This window comes from Carassius carassius, chromosome 46 (assembly GCF_963082965.1).
Source record: "Carassius carassius chromosome 46, fCarCar2.1, whole genome shotgun sequence".
In the NCBI taxonomy this organism is placed as follows: domain Eukaryota; kingdom Metazoa; phylum Chordata; class Actinopteri; order Cypriniformes; family Cyprinidae; genus Carassius; species Carassius carassius.
In genome coordinates this window covers 20,500,352-20,520,331 of record NC_081800.1, presented here as the reverse complement: position 1 = coordinate 20,520,331, position 19,980 = coordinate 20,500,352, and the positions used below count along the sequence as shown (strand labels likewise).

General features: G+C 37.4%; 1 protein-coding gene across 1 annotated transcript in view; it reads left to right on the top strand.

Moving 5' to 3' along the window:
* The first annotated feature begins 12,810 nt into the window (after positions 1-12,810).
* The window catches only part of LOC132129439 (integrin alpha-5-like), a 49,531-nt gene continuing 42,361 nt past the window's right edge, over positions 12,811-19,980 (top strand). The window contains exon 1 of the mRNA XM_059541040.1: positions 12,811-13,216. Coding sequence (XP_059397023.1) covers positions 13,020-13,216 — 197 coding nt within the window. The 5' untranslated portion in view covers positions 12,811-13,019. The remainder of the gene's footprint in view (positions 13,217-19,980) is intronic.

Sequence of the window (19,980 nt, the reverse complement as noted above, 5' to 3'; positions counted from 1 at the left end):
GAGATTCTCCAGACAACGTTACTCTCTCTAGGCTTACCTACTGTGTCATGGCCGGGACATCTGGAAAGAAGACCTTTTGTAAAGGAAATAAGAGGTTGATGGGATGTAGACTGATAACATTGCCGCCAAGTCCAATCTCTCATGAAGTGAGACGTTACATGATGTTCTGCTGTCAGGCTAAGACACTGGCTAGTACTTTCTGGATCCCCAGTCTGAGAGCTATTTAAATCCTCTCTGCCAATGTGCAGAGCTGACTGTCTGGAAGTTAAAAAGAAGGGAAGTGTGTCCACAGGACTGCCCAAAATTACTCATACTCGGAGGGCAAGGAACGGAAAGATGTGAGAGACAAGCAGTGGGTGTGTGAATATTACAAGGTATAAATAATTGTTTGTGACTCATATTTCCCAAGAACTTTCAGGGGATAATAAGCCCCCCCACCCCAACTATTATGTAGTCAGCTGCCATAATAGATACAAAATTCAACTTCTGAACAGCTTCATGTGATCCTGTCAGAATGACTCCACTTACCCTGGCCTCTTATCAGCAGATCTGGGATCATTTTCCCTTTCCACTATTGAAATCATGTCAGAACAGACTCTATATCACTTCCTCTGGGAACCTTTGTATTAGCTTTTTTTTAGTGGGGGTATGATGCTAGGAATGATATAGATAAGCTGAGAACTGTGTCTGTGTTCTGTTTTGAACCTCTCACTCATCGCAGACATCATTTAATGCTCTTGAATCAGCAGTCTAATAGCCTAAGGCCTCTGGAGAATATTCAGCTGAATCTTCTTGAAAATGCTGATGGCCATACAAGGTGGTGGCTTGGTTGGTTTAGTGTAAACAGTTGGATGTTAGTGTGTTTCCTTAATGAAGGATGATGAGCTGATTCACATGAGAATAAATGCCTCACATCCTGTAGTCACAAACGAAAATCTGTTTGCATGAGACTTTTCATTAAAAGGTTATGTTTAGCAATAAAAATATACTATGATCCACATAAACGTGGCTTACACACACACAGCATGCAGTAAGTGTCCAATAATTTAAAAACAAACACTCAAAAATTGTAACATGTAAACAGTTATACAACATAAAAACCTTTTTTATAGTCTCTCAATGCTTACATGCTAAAGAAGAATGAAATATCAAATACAAAATCAGTTCTCTCACCTAAGCAAATCATCTGAAGATTTTTTTACTGCTTTAAAAACTGTTCTTGTTCTTGGTTAGTTTAGATTAGCTGCTAATGGAACCCCTGTTACCACCGTTGGTCTAAAAGTACTTAGGAAGCCTGTCTCGTTTTTTTCTCTTTTTTTTTTCTTTTTTTTTTTTTAGTGGCTTGTACTGTTAAGTTTCCATACAAGGAAAGAATTAAAGGAATAGGAAAAGCCATCATAGGTGTATAGGACTTTCTTCTTTTGGATGAATACAATTGGAATAATATATAAAAAATGTCCTTGTGGGTGTCTTCAGGTTTATCTGTCTTATAGTGAGGTGTCATTGTCTCTAAAATACCTGTGATGGATTCTCACTGGCTACCAGCTGCTCTTGTTTATTTCAACTCTGATGTCAAATAAACTTAAAGGGAGCATTCAAGGTGACCTAGTGCTCTGTGAAAGCCCTGACGATTTCAACAGATTTAGTATTTACCAGGGGTTTGCAAACTGGGCTCTGCAAAAAAATGTAAGACAAAATAAAAAATAAAAATAAATAAATAATAATAAAACAATCATATCAAAGAGACATGTATATTATATATAGTTACATAATATTACACAAAATAAGTATATTAATTAATATAATTTTATTTGATAATTATATGATAATTTTAATTAATATAATAAACTGATTATGGATTATATACACATATAAATGTAAACTAATAAATGTATGCATTTTATAAATAAATATTTTCTATTAAATAAAAAAAAATATATATATATATATAAAAAATAAAACTATCTTGCAATTTCCTGTGGTGCATTTGAATGATTTGTACTGAATGTTGAATTAAAATAGCAAACCATAAAGTTTACCTGTGTAGATCTTTTGGTTAGCCCCATTCTTCTTGGGTGTTCCAGTGTAGCAGAAAACAATAAAAGACAAAATTGGTAGAGTAGAGCAGCACATGCCACAGTGTTAAAGAAACATCACACATTAAGTCCACCAGAGTCTGTCTCTCAGCAGGAAACACAACTGTCTCATCATTCTCTAGCTGCCTCTCAGTTGCTAAACACATTTTTGAGAATGTTGTTTTGTTTTTACGTTGCATACCACGCATTTTCTCTATCCATTCTGCCACAAACAATCCAGTCTGAATCCCAGACCTTCTTCTGGGAGAGATGAGAATGAGCAGATGACACTCTCACAGTAGCAGATGTTTGCATGCATCTTAGAATCCCGTGTGGTGTCAGACTCCCTGAGGCAATCCTCTGAGCTGTAAACCAAAGCCGTGTGTCATGATAAATGGTCAAAAAACATTGTGAAATGGAAATATGAGGCTGATATTGTAGTAGCATTTAAACAGACTGAAGCACATCCTTATATGAACAGGCAGTCATAAACAAGCTTCACCCCATGCAGTTCAAAACTGTACATCATGTACTGCACCATATTTTTAAACAAAACACCAATATGGAAGAGCTGCGAAGCATCAGACTCACCAAACAAAGCAAAAACAGAGCAACATTCCTTTACACAATAGCAGGAAGTGATGGATTGTTCCTGTATCAACACAGGAACAATAGACCACTTCCTTATTTAAACAGGGAATTTTCTCAATTAACACCAGTGTAGTATGGAGTGCCGCAAGGAATTGTCTTAGGCCCTCTGCTATTTTCAATGTACATGTTGCCCCATGGAAAATACAGGATTAGTTTCCATTGTTTTGTGGATGATACTCAACTATATATTTCAACAATACCAGATGAAACTTCTAAATTATCTAAGATAACAGGATGTGTTTAAAATGTAAAAGATTGGATAACAAATACTTTTCTCCTATTCAATTAGGATAAGACAAGAGATATTATTTATTGGACAAAAAAACAGAATACAGAATCTCTTAGATTACAATTTGCATCTAGACGGATGTACTGTTACATTCTCTACAATTAAATTTAGAAAAATTAGTTCATTAAAGGGTTAGTTCACCCAAAAAATAAAATTAGCTTGTGTTTTACTCACCCTCACGGCATCATCATTTCAGATGAATCCAATCAGAGTTATATAAAAGATTGTCCTGGCTATTCCAAGCTCTATCATTGCAGTCAGCGGGTTTTGCAGTTGTACAGTCCACAAGTCGTCAAATAAAGCTTGTGCATTCATAATATATGTGCCTCTTAATGCTCCGGGTGATCACTTCCATTATCTGTCATACGTTCCACCACTGTTTCTGAGAGGAGTAACTTTTCTCCACTTGCTTCTCACGCTGACTGTCATCTGAAGTGAGCCATAATGCCGCTTCTGACTGCATGTGATTGATGAATCTGATGAATTACAGAATTTATGTATTTACGTAAACATAATCTGTTTTGTCTTAAGTGAATATTCAGGGAACTGTTGGGGAAAAACATCTGATGTGTAAAATTATAGCCTTTCCGATAATGTTTGGGATTAAGACATACTCTCTTAACTGCATGCTTTTTACTGTACATTTCTGCAATATGGACATCACCTTGACATAGTCACCACTGATAATCTACTCATAAATATAATGTAGAAACTTACATATTTCATGATTTTTTTAAATATGATTTGTATTGTGAAAAGTGCTATACAAATAAACGTGAATTGATTTAATTGAATATAGTCTGGATTTAACACCATAAATGGTGTGTACACAAAGTGTCCTCACCAGGAGATTTAATCAGCAAGACTTGCTTGGTGACATCAGAGAAATGAAGCACAATACTAAAATATTTATTATGATTAAATATTTCAGGCAGGATATGGAATAATGATACAATATATATGTATTTAATATAAAGTGGAAATAAATCATATAAATGTATCAGCTTTGTCATCACAGAAATAAATTACATTTTAAAATATATTCATATTATATATATATATATATATATATATATATATATATATATATATATTAAATTGAAATAACATTTCACAACATTACAGTTTTAGATAAAAGCGGCCTTGTTGTACATACAAACAGTAACTTTTGACTGGTAATGAATACACACACACACACACACACACACACACACACACACACACACACACACACACACACACACACACACACATAATAAATATTAGTTAGTCCTTGATATATACATTATGCATTTTGATTATACAGTACATCATCTGTTTTAAACATTACAGACCGTTGACAATTATCTAATAAATTGCATGAGTATAGGGAATTTAGGTCATCCCAACAGGCGGAGTGGAAAAGTGAACTGGCATTATTTAGGGCCGACATATCTCAAGTTACCTATGCAACTCCAATGGTCAGTTTGGACTTCACCATTAAAAGAAACATCTCACCCCTTGCCCCAAGTTTGTTTGTGTAGACAACTGTGGTTTATTTTCACAGAAACACGACCCTGCAAAAGAAAAGAAGTGTAAACCATGCTTCATCAGGCCTTCCCTGAGTGTTTTAAAAGATCCAATCCAGTGCTTCTTTGAGATGCACCCTAAATGGTTTCATATTCCAAACAACTGCTCTTAGAGGGTGGAGGATGACCTACAAGTGACTAACAGTCTAACAGAATAAATTGTCCATTTGTCCAATTATTCACCACGCAGATATGCAATATTGTAATCATAACGTTTTTTTGCCAGCTATATAAGGTGCTTTTTTCACCTTGTTTTGTTGTGAGCATGGTCTTATAAGGAAGATTCTGTCATATTCTGAGAGTCATAGTTACAAGGCTGTTAAAAAATGCTGTGAGTCACTCCAGAGAACACCGTGTTTCATTGCAGTTGGGCTACTACGATGCTCTTAGACTATGGTGACATTTTGAGTGCCAACAATCTTGCTCACCAAAAATGGCAGAACCATGTCTGCACAGGATCCAAGGAACAGAGCATTAAAGAATGCTTCAGAGCCAAACACAACACACAGAAGCAGTGACCTATCAGCGGGCTTCGTTTTGAATAGTTTTCAGTTTAAGACTAAAATATCACGGAATTTTATTGTTTTACTCTTGTCCCTGACTGTAGTATTCAGTCATGAACTATGAATATAAACATTTCATATATCAAAATATGAATTATAAAATTATTATTATGCAAAATTTGAACATATGCCTTAATATCCACTGTGTTCATATGCTTAAAATGCCATTTCTGCAGTTTTAAAATGCAACAGTTGCATTATCAATTTGAGGACTCTGAATGGAAATTAATTGATTGTGAAAGGATTTTTGGTCTACAGCTCGCCATTCTTTTGGGCATAATACTTCTAACTTTAGAAGCCCATGGATGTGGAATGACCGCAGTGGTGATCTGTGTTTATTTATGTGTGCATGAGTATGTGTGTTGGGGGTTTAAGACAGAGGGTTCCCCTGTGGTATCCCCTAAAAGACACACATACAAACACACTTACCCATACTCCATCTTTTTTCCTCAGTGGGCCTCATGCCTGCCTTCTTACTTGGTTTAACCCAATGAGAAAACACAGAAGGGCATTGTTGGTGGAGTCCATGAGGGGAAGCTGTTGAATTGTTGAATTGCAAATCTTATAAAACAAATAATTATTTATAGAATACAGTCAAGTATGTTTATTTTGTTCCAAACCCATTCAAAATAAGAATTTGAAAAATGGCAAGTATGTCATTAAGTGTTTGACTCAATTGTACAAATTCAAAGAAGCTCATTAGCAAGTGACCAGAGATCGTTATGAGATTAACAGAGATTTTGTCTCGTATGTTCTCAGTTTACGCTTAAAGAGAAGAGCAAACATTAAAATGAACCTTGAGTCTCAAAAAACAAAAGCTCTGGTCCAAAACCTACTGAGCTGCATTTCAGGAGACTCAACAACTCAAAAGGGATTCAAACTGAGTTTTCCAGTAGCATGTTGTAAGCTAACTACACACAACTCTAAGCATTAAAAGTTAAAGGAACAAATACTGAATAAAAAGTCCATTTTAATTACATGTAACTATTATTATTATTATTATTTGCATATTTTAGAATTTAATAAAATATTTAATAATATAAAATATGAATAAAATAAGTACTGGGATCGGTAAGATTTTATTTATTTTTTTAATGTAAAGGCTCTATGCTCACCAAGGCTGGATTTAAAACACTTCAACTTAATTGTTTTCTGTTTTAACATATTTCAGAATGTTATTTATTTCTGTGTTGGCAAAGCTGATTATTCAGCAGCCATTACTCCAATCTAGTTAAAAAAAAGTTTTATTTTTGATGTTGCTCAGTTATTTTATGATTAGAAACTTCAAAAGAACAGCATTTATTTTAAATAGAAATCACTTGTAACATCATTAATGTTTTAATCTTTATCAGTTTAATGTATCCCTTCAAAATAAAAGCATTAGTTTGTTTAAAAATATATATATTTCATTAACTTCGTAATCCACCTTGAATTGCACTGTTGTGCAGTAAATTTTGGGATTGCCTTTATTATAATCTATGATACACTGTTTTAAATCAGCATGTATATTTCGCAATAATCTCAAATACATTGTGTAATGTATTGTGCAAGCTAAGCGAACTTGCCCCTTGAAAACACAGGGAGCGCACCCATGATGCGGTTTATGTAGGCAGTTTTTTAGGATTGGGAACAGAGCTCAAGACACGTTAGTTTATGTTAAACTGACGTTAACTTAAATTTTTGCTCTAAACGTGCTCACCCTCTCACCTCTGCTGGATTTTAGGTGACCCTGAAGGCCTTCATATAGACCTTTTTACACTCTCTGTCAACATATCCGCTCTGCTGCTGACTCTAACCAATGTTCTATTCCTCTTCTGTGAAATGATGTCACACATTTTATGTGATTCCTAAACATGCGTGTAAAAGTGGGTGATCTTCTCAAAATAATGTCAAAATCTTAATTCTACTTCAATGGAAAAAGCTTTAAATGAAGTTGTCTCAAAATTTTGGACATTTCCATCTAATATATTGAAATAAATCATAAACAGCATTTGTATGGATGACAACTGATCCTATGCTAATGCAACAAATGTGTGTTGTAAATGACATGGTGGGGTGTTTATGTGGCTTATTAGCTGTCTGACGAACTCTGAGCTTGGGTTCAGTGCAGAATACTACGCCTCATGTTTCAGTGTGGGATCCTAGAGGATGTGCATTAAACACAAGTACGCGTCGTGAACCATTTTGTGGCTCTTTAAAGAAGGTTTCGAAACAATACACGCTTTAATGTAATTTTAAAGCGGTTTCCTGTGGTGCCACCGTTACAGCATATGTTTGGAAATGAAAATAGTGCAGTGAAACTTTAGACACAACAGATGAGAGTCAGAGTGCTTTGAGACACAGGGTCAAACATAAGTAACACTGCATTTTCTGTTTTCTAAATTTGCACCATCTGAACTTGACCCCAACTCCTGGGACAAACGTCACCACAGGGACTTTATTTTTCTCTGAATTAAGAATATTCTCTTCTGTTTCCCATCGAATAAACCTGGGTGATGTGAACTGAATGAATCTGAGCTCAATTAAAGTTATGTTTACTATAATATGCAATGAAAATAACTATTTTCAAGTTAAATTATTGACTGTTCAGTAGAGGTAATTGAGTTTTCTCAATATGAATATGGTTCCCAGCTGGTGGGTGGCAGAGAACAGGGAAAAACCAAAGCTAAATGCAAATGTTACTCAGAGAATCTGAAGGATGTCCAAGAAACACAAACTAAACATAAAAAAAAGTTCAGAGCACCATCTACCTCATACGCTAAATATTAATACAGACAATCCAAAGAAAGAACAGTATGGTCACAGTATGAGATTCACATTTATAAAACTGAGACAATTTTTATGTGTTCTGAAAAAAAAAAAAACCTCACAACCCCTATGCCAGTGTGTTGCTATGCAGTTGCTAGGGTGTTCTGTGTGGTTTCCAGGTGGTTGCTTACTGGCCCAAGTCAAAAGAGGAACCCAACAAAATCCCTAAATGCTAGTCTATAGGGTCTTTTTAAAAGCCAATTTATTATCTGCCAGGCTCTACATTTGATCACTTTGATTAAAAGCACTTGAGATATAATAGATGATTAATGCTATAAAGTTTATTAATCCTGTTTTGGAGGATTGTTAAAATATTTACTCTTGTCACAATATTATCTGTAGAATTATAAAGATCAAGTCAATTTTTGCTCTGCTTCTCAAGTAAAATGGAAAGCCCAACTCTCCCACTAGCCAAAATCCCTTTCCTTAAACTTACATCTGTCTGCTAACTCACATAAGTAGTCTGAAGCTATCAGCAACATCAGCTTCCCAAACTTCCTCCCTTTCAAAAGCTTAAAAGAAAAAGTTAACGTTATTTAAAAGAAATACCACAGAGTCTTTACTATAAAGGCAATAAGTGGAAGTAGCAGGAAGTGAAGGCAGGTCTTTACGTTAGAGGCATTTCCTTTCAGAGTGATGCTTGGTAGTTTTTTGAAGTTAGGTGAAGGGATGTGTGACAGAGAGGGAGAATGAAAAAGAAAGCACTCTTGTTTGTGCATTTAGAGCTTGATAAGAGATTGAGAGATTAAGCCATACATTCAACACAAATGTGAACATAACTTCACTCGCTCACAAAACAAAGAAACAGCCTTTTTTGTTTTAAAATCAAATAACTACCACATAAGTCTAGTCGAGTATGTAAGTAAAAGTAAAAAAGTGTTCTTGTTCTTGCTTTTGAAGTTCAAACATCTGAGAACAAGGCATTTCCTGCCCTTTTCACATTTTCTTTGTTCTTTAAATTTTTTGTTTTTGTTTAGTAAAACTCTAATAAAGAATCAAACGATACATTTATGGAATGTTCAGGGTTTCATACAAGTCATGAGGAAGATGTCAATAATCAGAAAATATTTGACATGTACCATTTTGTAAATATATTATATTTAATTATACAGTAATGCATTTACAATGGATATATATGAGGCGAGAAATGACTAACTTACTAATAAAATACTGTTCAAATTGATTTTAACCTGAACTGATGGAAATTATATGAATGCCACTCATCATGCATAAATAAAACAAATATTTTCTGACAAAATGCAGGTAACTTGGCAGTTTCATTTATTTCAAAGATTTCTTTAAAAATAAAAATGCATACATTCAATCTGTTTTAAGTTAAATACATGTTAAGATCAACAAATAAAATCAAACTTCACAATGTTATTTGAACTTGGTAGCAATTCTGCACTCAGGCTTTGAAATGAAGGACATGTATTTGGTATCATGTGAATATAACACCTGTGCATATACAGTATCTTCAAATGCACATGAATATGAGTATGTATAATTTTAACAGTATATGCTCTTAATACAGCTCCCCAGCTTTTTGAAGTACAGCATGAGCCACTCAAACTATTTTTGTTGTGCTTACTATTTATTGCCATGGCAGCATAGTGAAGTCACAATTATGAAAGTCCCCCACCAACAAATTTGTCCAAGTAAAAGTTTAACCAAACATACAAGTCACATTGTAAAATAGTACTCTATAGGAAACATGTATGTTTCTGAAGTGGACTATGAAATCAATTTGGCTTTTTTTCTGTTTAAAACCGCACAAGAAATATTAACCTAATGCTTCTGGTTTTGCAATAGAAATGTTTACAGAAAGCTTCTTTTGTGGGGCAACAATTCAGAGCTCAGTGTGTGATATCCTGTTACCGAGAAGTGTTTTTTTCAGTAGTGTGACAAACCTCAAGACATGTTCTGAGACACAGATGAAAGACTCATGTAGTGTCTAAGATGCTTTGAGTATTCTCTAGACTCCAGTCATCCATGATAAACCTCTTGACTCAGAGTGGAACAACCAAGTACTGCAAATTTCATTTGCCTACCAAATAGTGCGCTATCACTTTCTGTATATACTTGCACCCTTTATATACACTGAAAACGTAAAAGCAGTTCACTCAAAAATGACAATTCTGTCATTATTTGCATTCATGTCATTCAAAACTTTTTCTTCTTCTAAGGAACACTGTATATTCTATGCAATGAAATTGAATGGGAAATGGGGAAGTGAAACGGACAACGATTCTTTATTCCAAGGCTTCTAAGATAGCTTTGTGTGAAGAAAAGTCTGAAATTTAAATTTAGGATAGTTTCAGTATATCCTGCATGACAGGCTTGTGGTCACCATTCATTTTTCTATTTTGTATTGAACAGGGACATTTTGCTATAAAAACCTCATTTTGTGTTCAACAAAAGAAAGCAAACCGCACATATTGCAAAAATGTAAATTTTTCGGTGAACTATCGCTTTAAAGGAGTAGTTCACTTTCATAAACTAAAAATCTGTCATCATTTACTCGCCCTCCATTTGTTTCAAACCTGTATGAGTTTCTTTCTTTTGTTGAACACAAAATAAGTTATTTTGAAAAATGTTAGTAGCCTATATACTAACAGTTGATCATCAGTTGATCAACATTATCTGTTCATTCTGGAAGTGAACTCCTTTAAGTAATCAAAACCTGTGACAAAAGATCACATGTGTACAGTACAAGGTATTTGTGTTCTCACACATTTATAGCTACATGTGCTGGATGGCTTTGAAAAAAAGCAGCATTCCAACCTTTCAGCACTGCTAGTTAAGACATTTTTGGCTACCGCCTCCACTTGTTAATGCCCCTTCATGTATGACAACATCTAGGCAATATCCTACAGACATAACACCCCTTTTCAGTGCCCATGAAATTAAAAACTGACCCAGATGCAGCCCCATTACCTAATATTTTCCTATTACTCCAACTCAACATTAAGTACCACCAGATCTGGACAAAGGCCTCTCATGCCTTGGATTTAAAATGTGAATGTACACCATTCATTCTCTTCAAGGTGCCAGAAGCTGAGTTGCACAGCAGATGTATCTGGGAGCATCTAAAATAATTAACATGATTGCCCTAGTGCTAACAAGACTATCCCTTACTGGCCCCATCCAGTCACATAAAGACTAGGCCTACAACTATCACAAGAGTTTGAGTTTACTTAATGATGGTGATACCCCAACTTATATTATTAACTAAATAACAAAATGTAAATTCAGCACAAAAAGCATTTGTAACATATTTAGACATTTAAATGATAAATATGAACTATAATTATTGCTAAACTTTTCTCTTTTATATGGGCCTTCTAGTTTGCACAAAGTTTGGGAAAATAGATAGACTCTTTTTTTTTTTTCGCGATCACAAACACGTAATGGACTCGGTCCGTTTTTTTTTCGAACCTTATCATTTCAAACAAACGATTCCGTGGTTATTTACGCTTGACGCGATTATGTTACCACGTGTTTCCACTCTAGATATTTAACTAGGCCTACATCGATATTTAATGAAACGACGCAAAAACGTGTGGTTTACGGTAAACTAAAATCGTGTTTATTGAAACCATGTCTGTTTTTAATGTGTGGTTTTGTGCCTAATGTGATAGGTTCGAACAATATTTTTAGGTCATTCAGTGAGTTGACTCGAGCATCGCGGTCGTGAATGAATCGTTAAGATTAATTTTGTAAAATGGTTCATTAAAATATCTGATTCAAAGGGGTGATTCGTTTACGAATATTCGTAAATGAATCACCCCTTTGAATCAGATATTTAAAAATGTGAATTTATTCTAGAATAAATTCACATTTTTAAATGTAACTTACGTGTTATTGCAGCAACTTTATTCGGAGTTTAAACAAGACGAAAACATTGGATGAAATTGGTGTAGCTGTGGTCCGACAACTGTGAGCTCCCCCTTCACACCCTACTTTCCCAAATAGAAGGCTTCTCACGGCGAGTTCCCTGTAGCCATAGGCTAAAACCAAATTTGGCTCCCCATTTCAATCCCTTGAGCAGAGGCTGAATCAACTAAAACAACACAATCTAATTCCAGTCGGTGGAGTGGCTTTTTAAAGCTCAGAGATGCACAATTTCCCAGCTCCGTGTGTCTTGATGGTGTCAGCTCTATAAATGGAGATTGCTTAGTGTATCATAAACAACATTTCTCCAAATTTCTCCAAACTGACTCATAGTCTACTTAACAAGCGGAATTTGTAGCATTGCAGTAAATACTTAAGCGATGGCTTTCCTGACAAGCTTTATTAGCGTCTATAATCTCGATCCTGATAAGGTACACTTTGAAGGCAACAAGTTTAGAGATCGTTTTTTTGGAGGATAACGGACTTCAAAAACAGATATTTCGCTGTTTAAAGGGTTAATCATTCATTCAGCTATCTTTGACAACTACAAAGAGTCCTTCAAGATAAACTGTTGAATAGGTCACAAATGCACTGTATTTTTTTTTACTGTAGACCACATCATATTTTAGAAGTAGGCTTGGTCTAATTTTCGATGATGCGTCCCCAAATATTACATTTAAAATGTTATTATATGTATTATATGTAAAGTGCATAAACCTTAATGGTTAAGTTAATATATCCTACTGCGTCTCTATAGTTCACTCTTTGTCTCTTTGTTGTATGTTTTATCTCGTTGCTTTATTCAATGCATTTCTTCTTATTTGATTAATAAAGTTATCTAACTCAATCTTGTTCTGCATCTTTTTCCCTACTTTGTGAATTGCGCTCTTTGCTCCACCTCTATGGGAGTTTGTCACGAGTGGAAGAACTGAACCTCCTCCTAATAATACTCCTTCAATTAAACTGGAGGGAGGACGCAGAAAGGAGAGAAGGGGACAGATAGACGGAGGCACGGAAGCAGATCGATTGGAGAAATAACGATCAGACTGATACCCTTCACTAAAGCATGAGATTTGCGTAAGGCAGCATCTTCAGGAGGATTCTGCTCAAGTTACACATTTTGTTCTGAGAGAAGTTTAATAAAGAGGTGGATTGTAACATATCGATTACTATGGGCTCCAAAAAGCAACGTTCAAAGACTCCAGCGTCTTCGAACAACCCGCGCTGCTTTCCAATGGGACTTTCACTGTTGATTCTTCTACCTTTGTCTGTTGCCTTCAACTTGGATATGGAGAACCCAGCGGTGTATACCGGACCAAACGGTAGTTACTTCGGGTACTCGGTGGACTTTCACATGACTGGCTCAAGGTAGGTTTCCTTTTAATACTTTTAAGTATTGAACGTAAAGAGACTTGGCGTGCATTCAAAGAAATGTACAATTAGACTAAGTTCACTAATCATTACCAACGCAGAGTTGTTTAATTTTATGATGTAGACAATTTAAATGCTGTTTAATAACCTTTAAATGCCACATACTAGTGTTTTGTCCACCCTGCTATTGCTGTCCATCCTGCTTGTGACTGTATGGCTGTAATTTTTGCTCATATGCACTTTTGTCATACAATATTTAGAATTTATAATGTACTGACACACCTCTGTGGCCTCAGAACAGGGTGTTGTAGCACAGTATGATGTACAATGCAATAGTATGAAGGGTTATTCTCATTCAAATCCATGAAAGGTACTATTTAATTTATTCTTGTGATGAAAAGTTTTCAACCAAGCGTCTCTGAATGTACTCCACAGGGAAGGGTCATAGATGGATGGTTTTTGACTATTTTATTTTTTTTACTTTGTATCCCTATATATGTTTTTTATATTGGAAAAATGAAACTTTCAGGGGATCCCTGAGTTGGCCGAGAGTCTGGGTTGGTGTTCTTTAAAGGCTGAAAGCTAAACTTGTTTAACCTAGTTCATTCATTGATGTGTTTCCCTTTTGTTCAGATAGACTTGTGTTCTAAAGTCTACTAGAGCTCAGCATTAGCTCACACTTTCCAGTACAGGGGGCAGTGAAACCAGGGGTATCACCCAACTGTTGTTTACAATCCCAATCCAGTCTGTGCACTGGCATTTAGATCAAAGTGCATCACCACAGTTGGGGAGCGACAGTCCTAAAAGTGTGGTTTAGTGTTTGTTTTGTACAAGCCTGAAATGTGAGTGCATGTTTAGATGTGAGCGGATGGCAATGCCTCTGTCAATGGCATAGCTGGTGGTTTTTCTATAAATAGGACTTGACTAGGGGAATGTAGATTGCCCCCCATAATTTTCCCTGATTGCATGTGCTATGGTCACTTAAACCTTCTACATAATCTAACAGGAGAATCTCCAACCATTCTAAAATGACCTTTGCTAGATCATGAGTAACCCTTGGGGAAAAAGCCAAAAGTTAGGCATCTCGGATATTGTGTATATCCATTTTGTGTTTGTTTTTACCTGAACTTTTGGTAGATAAGTCACAGTACTCACATTTAGAGTGTTTTGAAGGGACACTTCACTGCTTGGCTAATACTCAGTTATAGGTATCCTTATTGTTGTTATTAAAAAATGAAAACCGTCATTTAATAAAGTTGGCGAAAACCTGTTAGACTTTCTTCCATGGAACATAAAAGAAGATTCCCGTGGCTCAGTGGTAGAGCATTGCAATAGCAGCGCAAAATGTTGTGGTTTCAATTCCCAGGGAACACACATATTGGTAATAAAAATAAAATAAATCTATAGCCTGAATGGCTGTAAGTCGCTTTGGATAAAAGTGTCAGCGAAATGCATAATGTAATGTAAATGTAAATAAGATATTGTGACGAGTATTTAAACTGTTTTTGTTTATACAATGAAAGTTAACGGAGGCCGAGACAACATTGGACCCTGTTGCAATGTAGGGACAAAAAAACACAAAGACATTTTTTTTAGGAATAACTTCTTTTGTTATCCAAAAATGAAATAAAGGCATGTTGGTTTGAAACTCTTTGTGTAAATTATGACAGACTTCTGAATTAACTATCCATTCCATTTAAGTACTTACTGATTAGTAAGGTTACCCCAAGAGCCAATATATATGTACAAGTGTTTTTTTTATATGAAGACCAAATACTATCATGCCATTCTATTCTCACTCTATTCAAGCTGCAGACAGCTGTGCAGCACTGTATGATTGCGGTAATAATTAACTCACGCATGCCCTGACTAGAAAATGTCTAATACTCTAGACTGTACGCCCCCTGACTCCTACAATGTATCTTGGCCTCATTCTTATGAACGGTGAAGTCATGGCAAGAGGCAGCACTCTCAGTGATGACTTCATTAGAACTTTTCACTCCTGAGATGACGTTGTGGAGGAGGATGGATGGGCCTCAAACTGGAGGCTGAGTGAAGGGGTGAAAGAATGTATGATATCAAGAGTTCTCTTCCCAGGCGTTTGATAGAATGTGTATTTCTTAGTTTTCTGGTGCAGAAGGTTGACCAACAGCTGTATATAGAAACTGACTAACTAATCTTTATTTTTTATGAAATTATATATATATATATATATATAATTTTTTTTTTTTTTTTTTTTTTTTTACCAAAAGTGCTTAAAAGTTACATTTCTGACAGTTACCTTATTGAATGGCTGTGCATGTATTTTATGGAAAACCCTTTAGAACCAGGTCTGGGCTGTTTCCCAAAAGCAGGGGTCTTCAAACTCGATCCTGGAGGGTCTGTGTCTTGCCTCAACACACCTGCCTGGAAGTTTATAGTATCCTACGACCTTAAATAGCTGGTTCATGTGTGTTTAATTAGGGTTGGAGCTAAACTCTGCAGGACACTGGCCCTCCAGGACCAAGTTTGGAGACCCCTTCCCAAAAGCGTTGTGAGCCTAATTAGATTGTAGATACTACTGGTGCCAGTGTTTTCTACCATTTACTTGGCTTATGATGCTTTTAAGAAATCCAGTCATGAATGGGGTCTGTATGACACATTTATTCAGGGCCTCCTTAAAACTAATTAGCTGACTAATCATTAAGACAACCCAACATTTAAAAATCTGTAGTTTTGGGCCTTCCAATTACCTTGTGCCATATAGTTAGAAGTTAAAGGAGTTTAAGATCCACTGGAGTGCCTGCATATTATTGTGGGTTTCAAAAAATAATGATTTATGTATGTTTCAGTGAAATCATAGTCAATGTGGTCCAAACTTAATTTGAACAAGCAGCAGCCGGCTGTCTAAAGACTGTTCTTTCTCTTAAAATGAAGAATCTGGTGTCAGGTATAAACTCTCTATCCTGCATGTTTTCTCTCATTCTTTCACTCTCTAAATCTTCCTTTTATACAAAACATTCTGGCCTTGTCCACTTCCTGATAGTCTGGTCCCAAAGGGGCACATAGGTCTGAGGAGAACAGTACTCTTTGGCACGCATTGATAAAATTAGCTAGTGTGCAGACCACCACAGAGAACTGCCCGAGGACAGAGTTCATGATCTTGGTGTCAGGGGGCTTTACAGCTGTATACATGGAAGACAAATTTATGGTTCTTGAATGTTGAGAGAAGAACAGTGCATTTCCTATGTAGGGGCCTTATCCGGATGGTCTGGTATATAAACCGAATTAGTCCTAAAAAACTGTGGTTGGATGTCCTAATTGCTAACTTAACTTGTGTAGATTCTCCAGGCTTTTGGGTGATTTTCAACAAGTGTCTCCTTGTATGTTCTCATCAGAGACCCAAAACCTATTCTGCTTCAAAAAAGGGTGATGTGTACCACATTCTACACACTCTTTCTCTTTACCTTTGGTAAGAAGATGAAAGGGCAATGGTTGAGGTCTGGATGTAGGATTGAATGTCAGAAAACGAAATGGCTTAATTTGAAAAGTTGGATTGCAAAAACAATGGAAACTAAACACCATCTCTGTTCCTGCTGGGATTTATGTAGCTCCAGATGACAACTGTTGTTTTCAGAGAATAATGTATTCCTATGCATACATTTATTTTGTTTATAACATTCAAAAATATTTTTTTTTGGTGTTTGATGATTGTTGGCGACCATTTGAAGCTTGTGGTTGAATCCGTGGAGCTGGACTGTCTGCATTAGTGGCCATTAGCGGGAATGCACTGTCTGCATTAGCAGGAAGTCGTGGCCTAGTGGTTAGAGTGTATGACAATGAAGGTTGTGGGTTCGAGTCTCGGGCCGGCAATACCATGACTGAGGTGCCCTTGAGCAAGGCACTGAACCCCCAACTGCTCCCCGGGTGCCGCAGCATAAATGGCTGCCCACTGCTCTGGGTGTGTGTTCACAGTGTGTATGTGTTCACTGCTGTGTGTGTGCACTTTGGATAAGTTAAATTTAGAGCACGAATTCTGTGTGGGTCACAATACTTGGCTGTATGTCACGTCACTTTAACTTTTTCACTTTCAAGTCACTTTCACACTTCACTTTCAAAAGCAACACATTTACAGCCACAATGAGGAATATTAATGTAAGAACAGAAAGTTATTTATAATGATTTTAAGGAATTTCCTTTCAAGAAGGGAAGAAAGAAGAACATTCTTGAATTTTTTGGGGGGAATACAAACTTGTAGTTAGAGAATAATACATTTTTTGAATAATTTTGTTCCAAAGAACATTTCATGAATCTTTTCCCTAGTCTTATTTCATGTATTTGTACAGAGCAGTACACTGGAATTGCATCATAGATGACTGAGCTCTGATAAAGTATACAGTAGGTCTTCCTCAGCTGTGTTCATCATTCTCACAAAGTTTACTCTAAGAAGGTCATTGCTAGATCAAAATTGACCTCGGTCCTTGAGCTCAGTTTGTCTTTGCTGAATAAATAGACCTGCTTTAGCACTACCAGTGTTTTGTTTGCTATTTTATCATTTTCACTCTTCTTTTATGGATTAGGCTGTCTGTCTGTAGTCTTGCATCCTGCTGGAGATTGGTGTCTATACGTTGACTGCCAAGCTATTCTTCACCCAGGTTCTCCCTGCGACGACTAGTATTTTCCATGGAGTCTGTACAATAGAAGCCTTTGTGTGTCGGTAGAAAGGTCTGTTGTTTTCAGTAGAGAAACATTTCCATGTTACTTAAATCTCTATTTATTTATTCAAGTTTTTGGCTCTTTTGCTTCTTGATAAAACCTTGTTTAGATCTTTTGGCCCAATGACATTTGGCTCTAATGGTGGTGTCAATCAGATTGGCCTGTTGTAAAATTATAGTCCACTATTTGGGTGCAACTTTAGCTGATTGGGACTGTGGGTTAGATTGTCTTTACCGTTGACAAGTTGTCTGCTTTTTATGACCTCATTGGACCTGGCAATCTCACATAATAGGCTATTGTGTGCAAGGGTGTACATGTGCCCTGGTGGAAAAACAGGCATGTGTTCAATCAACTTTGCAGACGCTTTGCCCTTGGACTTCACAATGGCTTTGGGTTGATGCATGGATTACCTCTGATCTCCATTGTTTCTGATGTACATCTTGGGAAGATCATTTGGATCTGTTCTGTTTTGGCTGGGCTGGCAATGACAGTGAATTTCCAATCAGCCAGAATTTAGATGGCCTGTTTATTGCCTGCAGGATTACAAACAAAGGATGTGAGGCATAGCATGCAGAGGTGAGTGATAGATGCTAATAGTTTGCATCTGATGGTCCCTCTTAGTCTTTTCTAGTGCGAAGATCGGACTCCATGCTGAGAAAGCTCCCTCAGAGGTGTCGATAGCCAGCAGTTGCAACTCACACTGGGATGTTTTCTGGTCTCTGTGAATGTGTGAATTATAGCTCTTTGGGGGCTGGGGTTACAATTTGGTATCAAGAAATTAAAGAGGTAAAACCACATTATGTGTTCATGAAAATGTCATGGGTGGTTTAAATTGGTGTCCTGTCACATACGAATATGTGGTTTGCAGTCGAATAACATGGCTTGTACTTTCTTAGATGCATTTTGACTTAGAAGACAATTGTCACCTACAAAATGTTGTTTGCTTTTTTGAAGTGTAAACTTTTATACAGTAATGTAGGGATATCATATTCTTACCTAAAATCAGCATACTGGCTGCATCTGAAATGGCATACTTCACTGCTATGTCCATCCATCCATCTTCTTCCGCTTATCCGGGGCCGGGTCGCGGGGGCAGCAGTCTAAGCAGAGAACCCCAGACTTCCCTCTCCCTAGACACTTCCTCCAGCTCTTCTGGGGGGACACCGAGGCGTTCCCAGGCCAGCCGGGAAACATAGTCTCCTAGTGTCCTAGGTCTTCCCCGGGGTCTCCTCCCAGTGGGACGCGCCCAGAACACCTTCCCGGGAAGGCATCCAGGAGGCATCCGGAACAGATGCCCGAGCCACCTCAGCTGATCCCTCTCGATGTGGAGGAGCAGCGGCTCTACTCTGAGCTCCTCCCGGGTGACTGAGCTTCTCACCCTATCTCTAAGGGATCGCCCAGCCACCCTGCGGAGAAAGCTCATTTCGGCCGCCTGTATCCGGGATCTTGTCCTTTCGGTCATGACCCAAAGCTCATGACCATAGGTGAGAGTAGGAATGTAGAGTGACCGGTAAATCGAGAGCTTCGCCTTGTGGCTCAGCTCTTTCTTCACCACGACAGACCGGTACATCGACCGCATTACTGCAGAAGCTGCACCGATCCGTCTGTCAATCTCCCGTTCCATCCTTCCCTCACTTGTGAACAAGACCCCAAGGTACTTAAACTCCTCCACTTGAGGCAGGAACTCTCCACCAACCTGAAGTGGGCAAGCCACCCTTTTCCGACTGAGGACCATGGCCTCGGATTTGGAGGTGCTGATTCTCATCCCAGCCGCTTCACACTCGGCTGCAAACCGTCCCAGTGCATGCTGAAGGTCCTGGCTTGATGAGGCCAACACGACAACATCATCCGCAAAGAGCAGAGACGAAATCGTGTTGTCACCAAACCTGACCCCCTCCGGCCCCTGGCTGCGCCTAGAAATTCTGTCCATAAAAATCATGAACAGAACCAGCGACAAAGGGCAGCCCTGCCGGAGTCCAACACGCACCGGGAACAAGTCTGACTTACTGCTTGCAATACGAACCAAGCTCCTGCTCCGGTCGTACAGGGACCGGATAGCCCTTAGC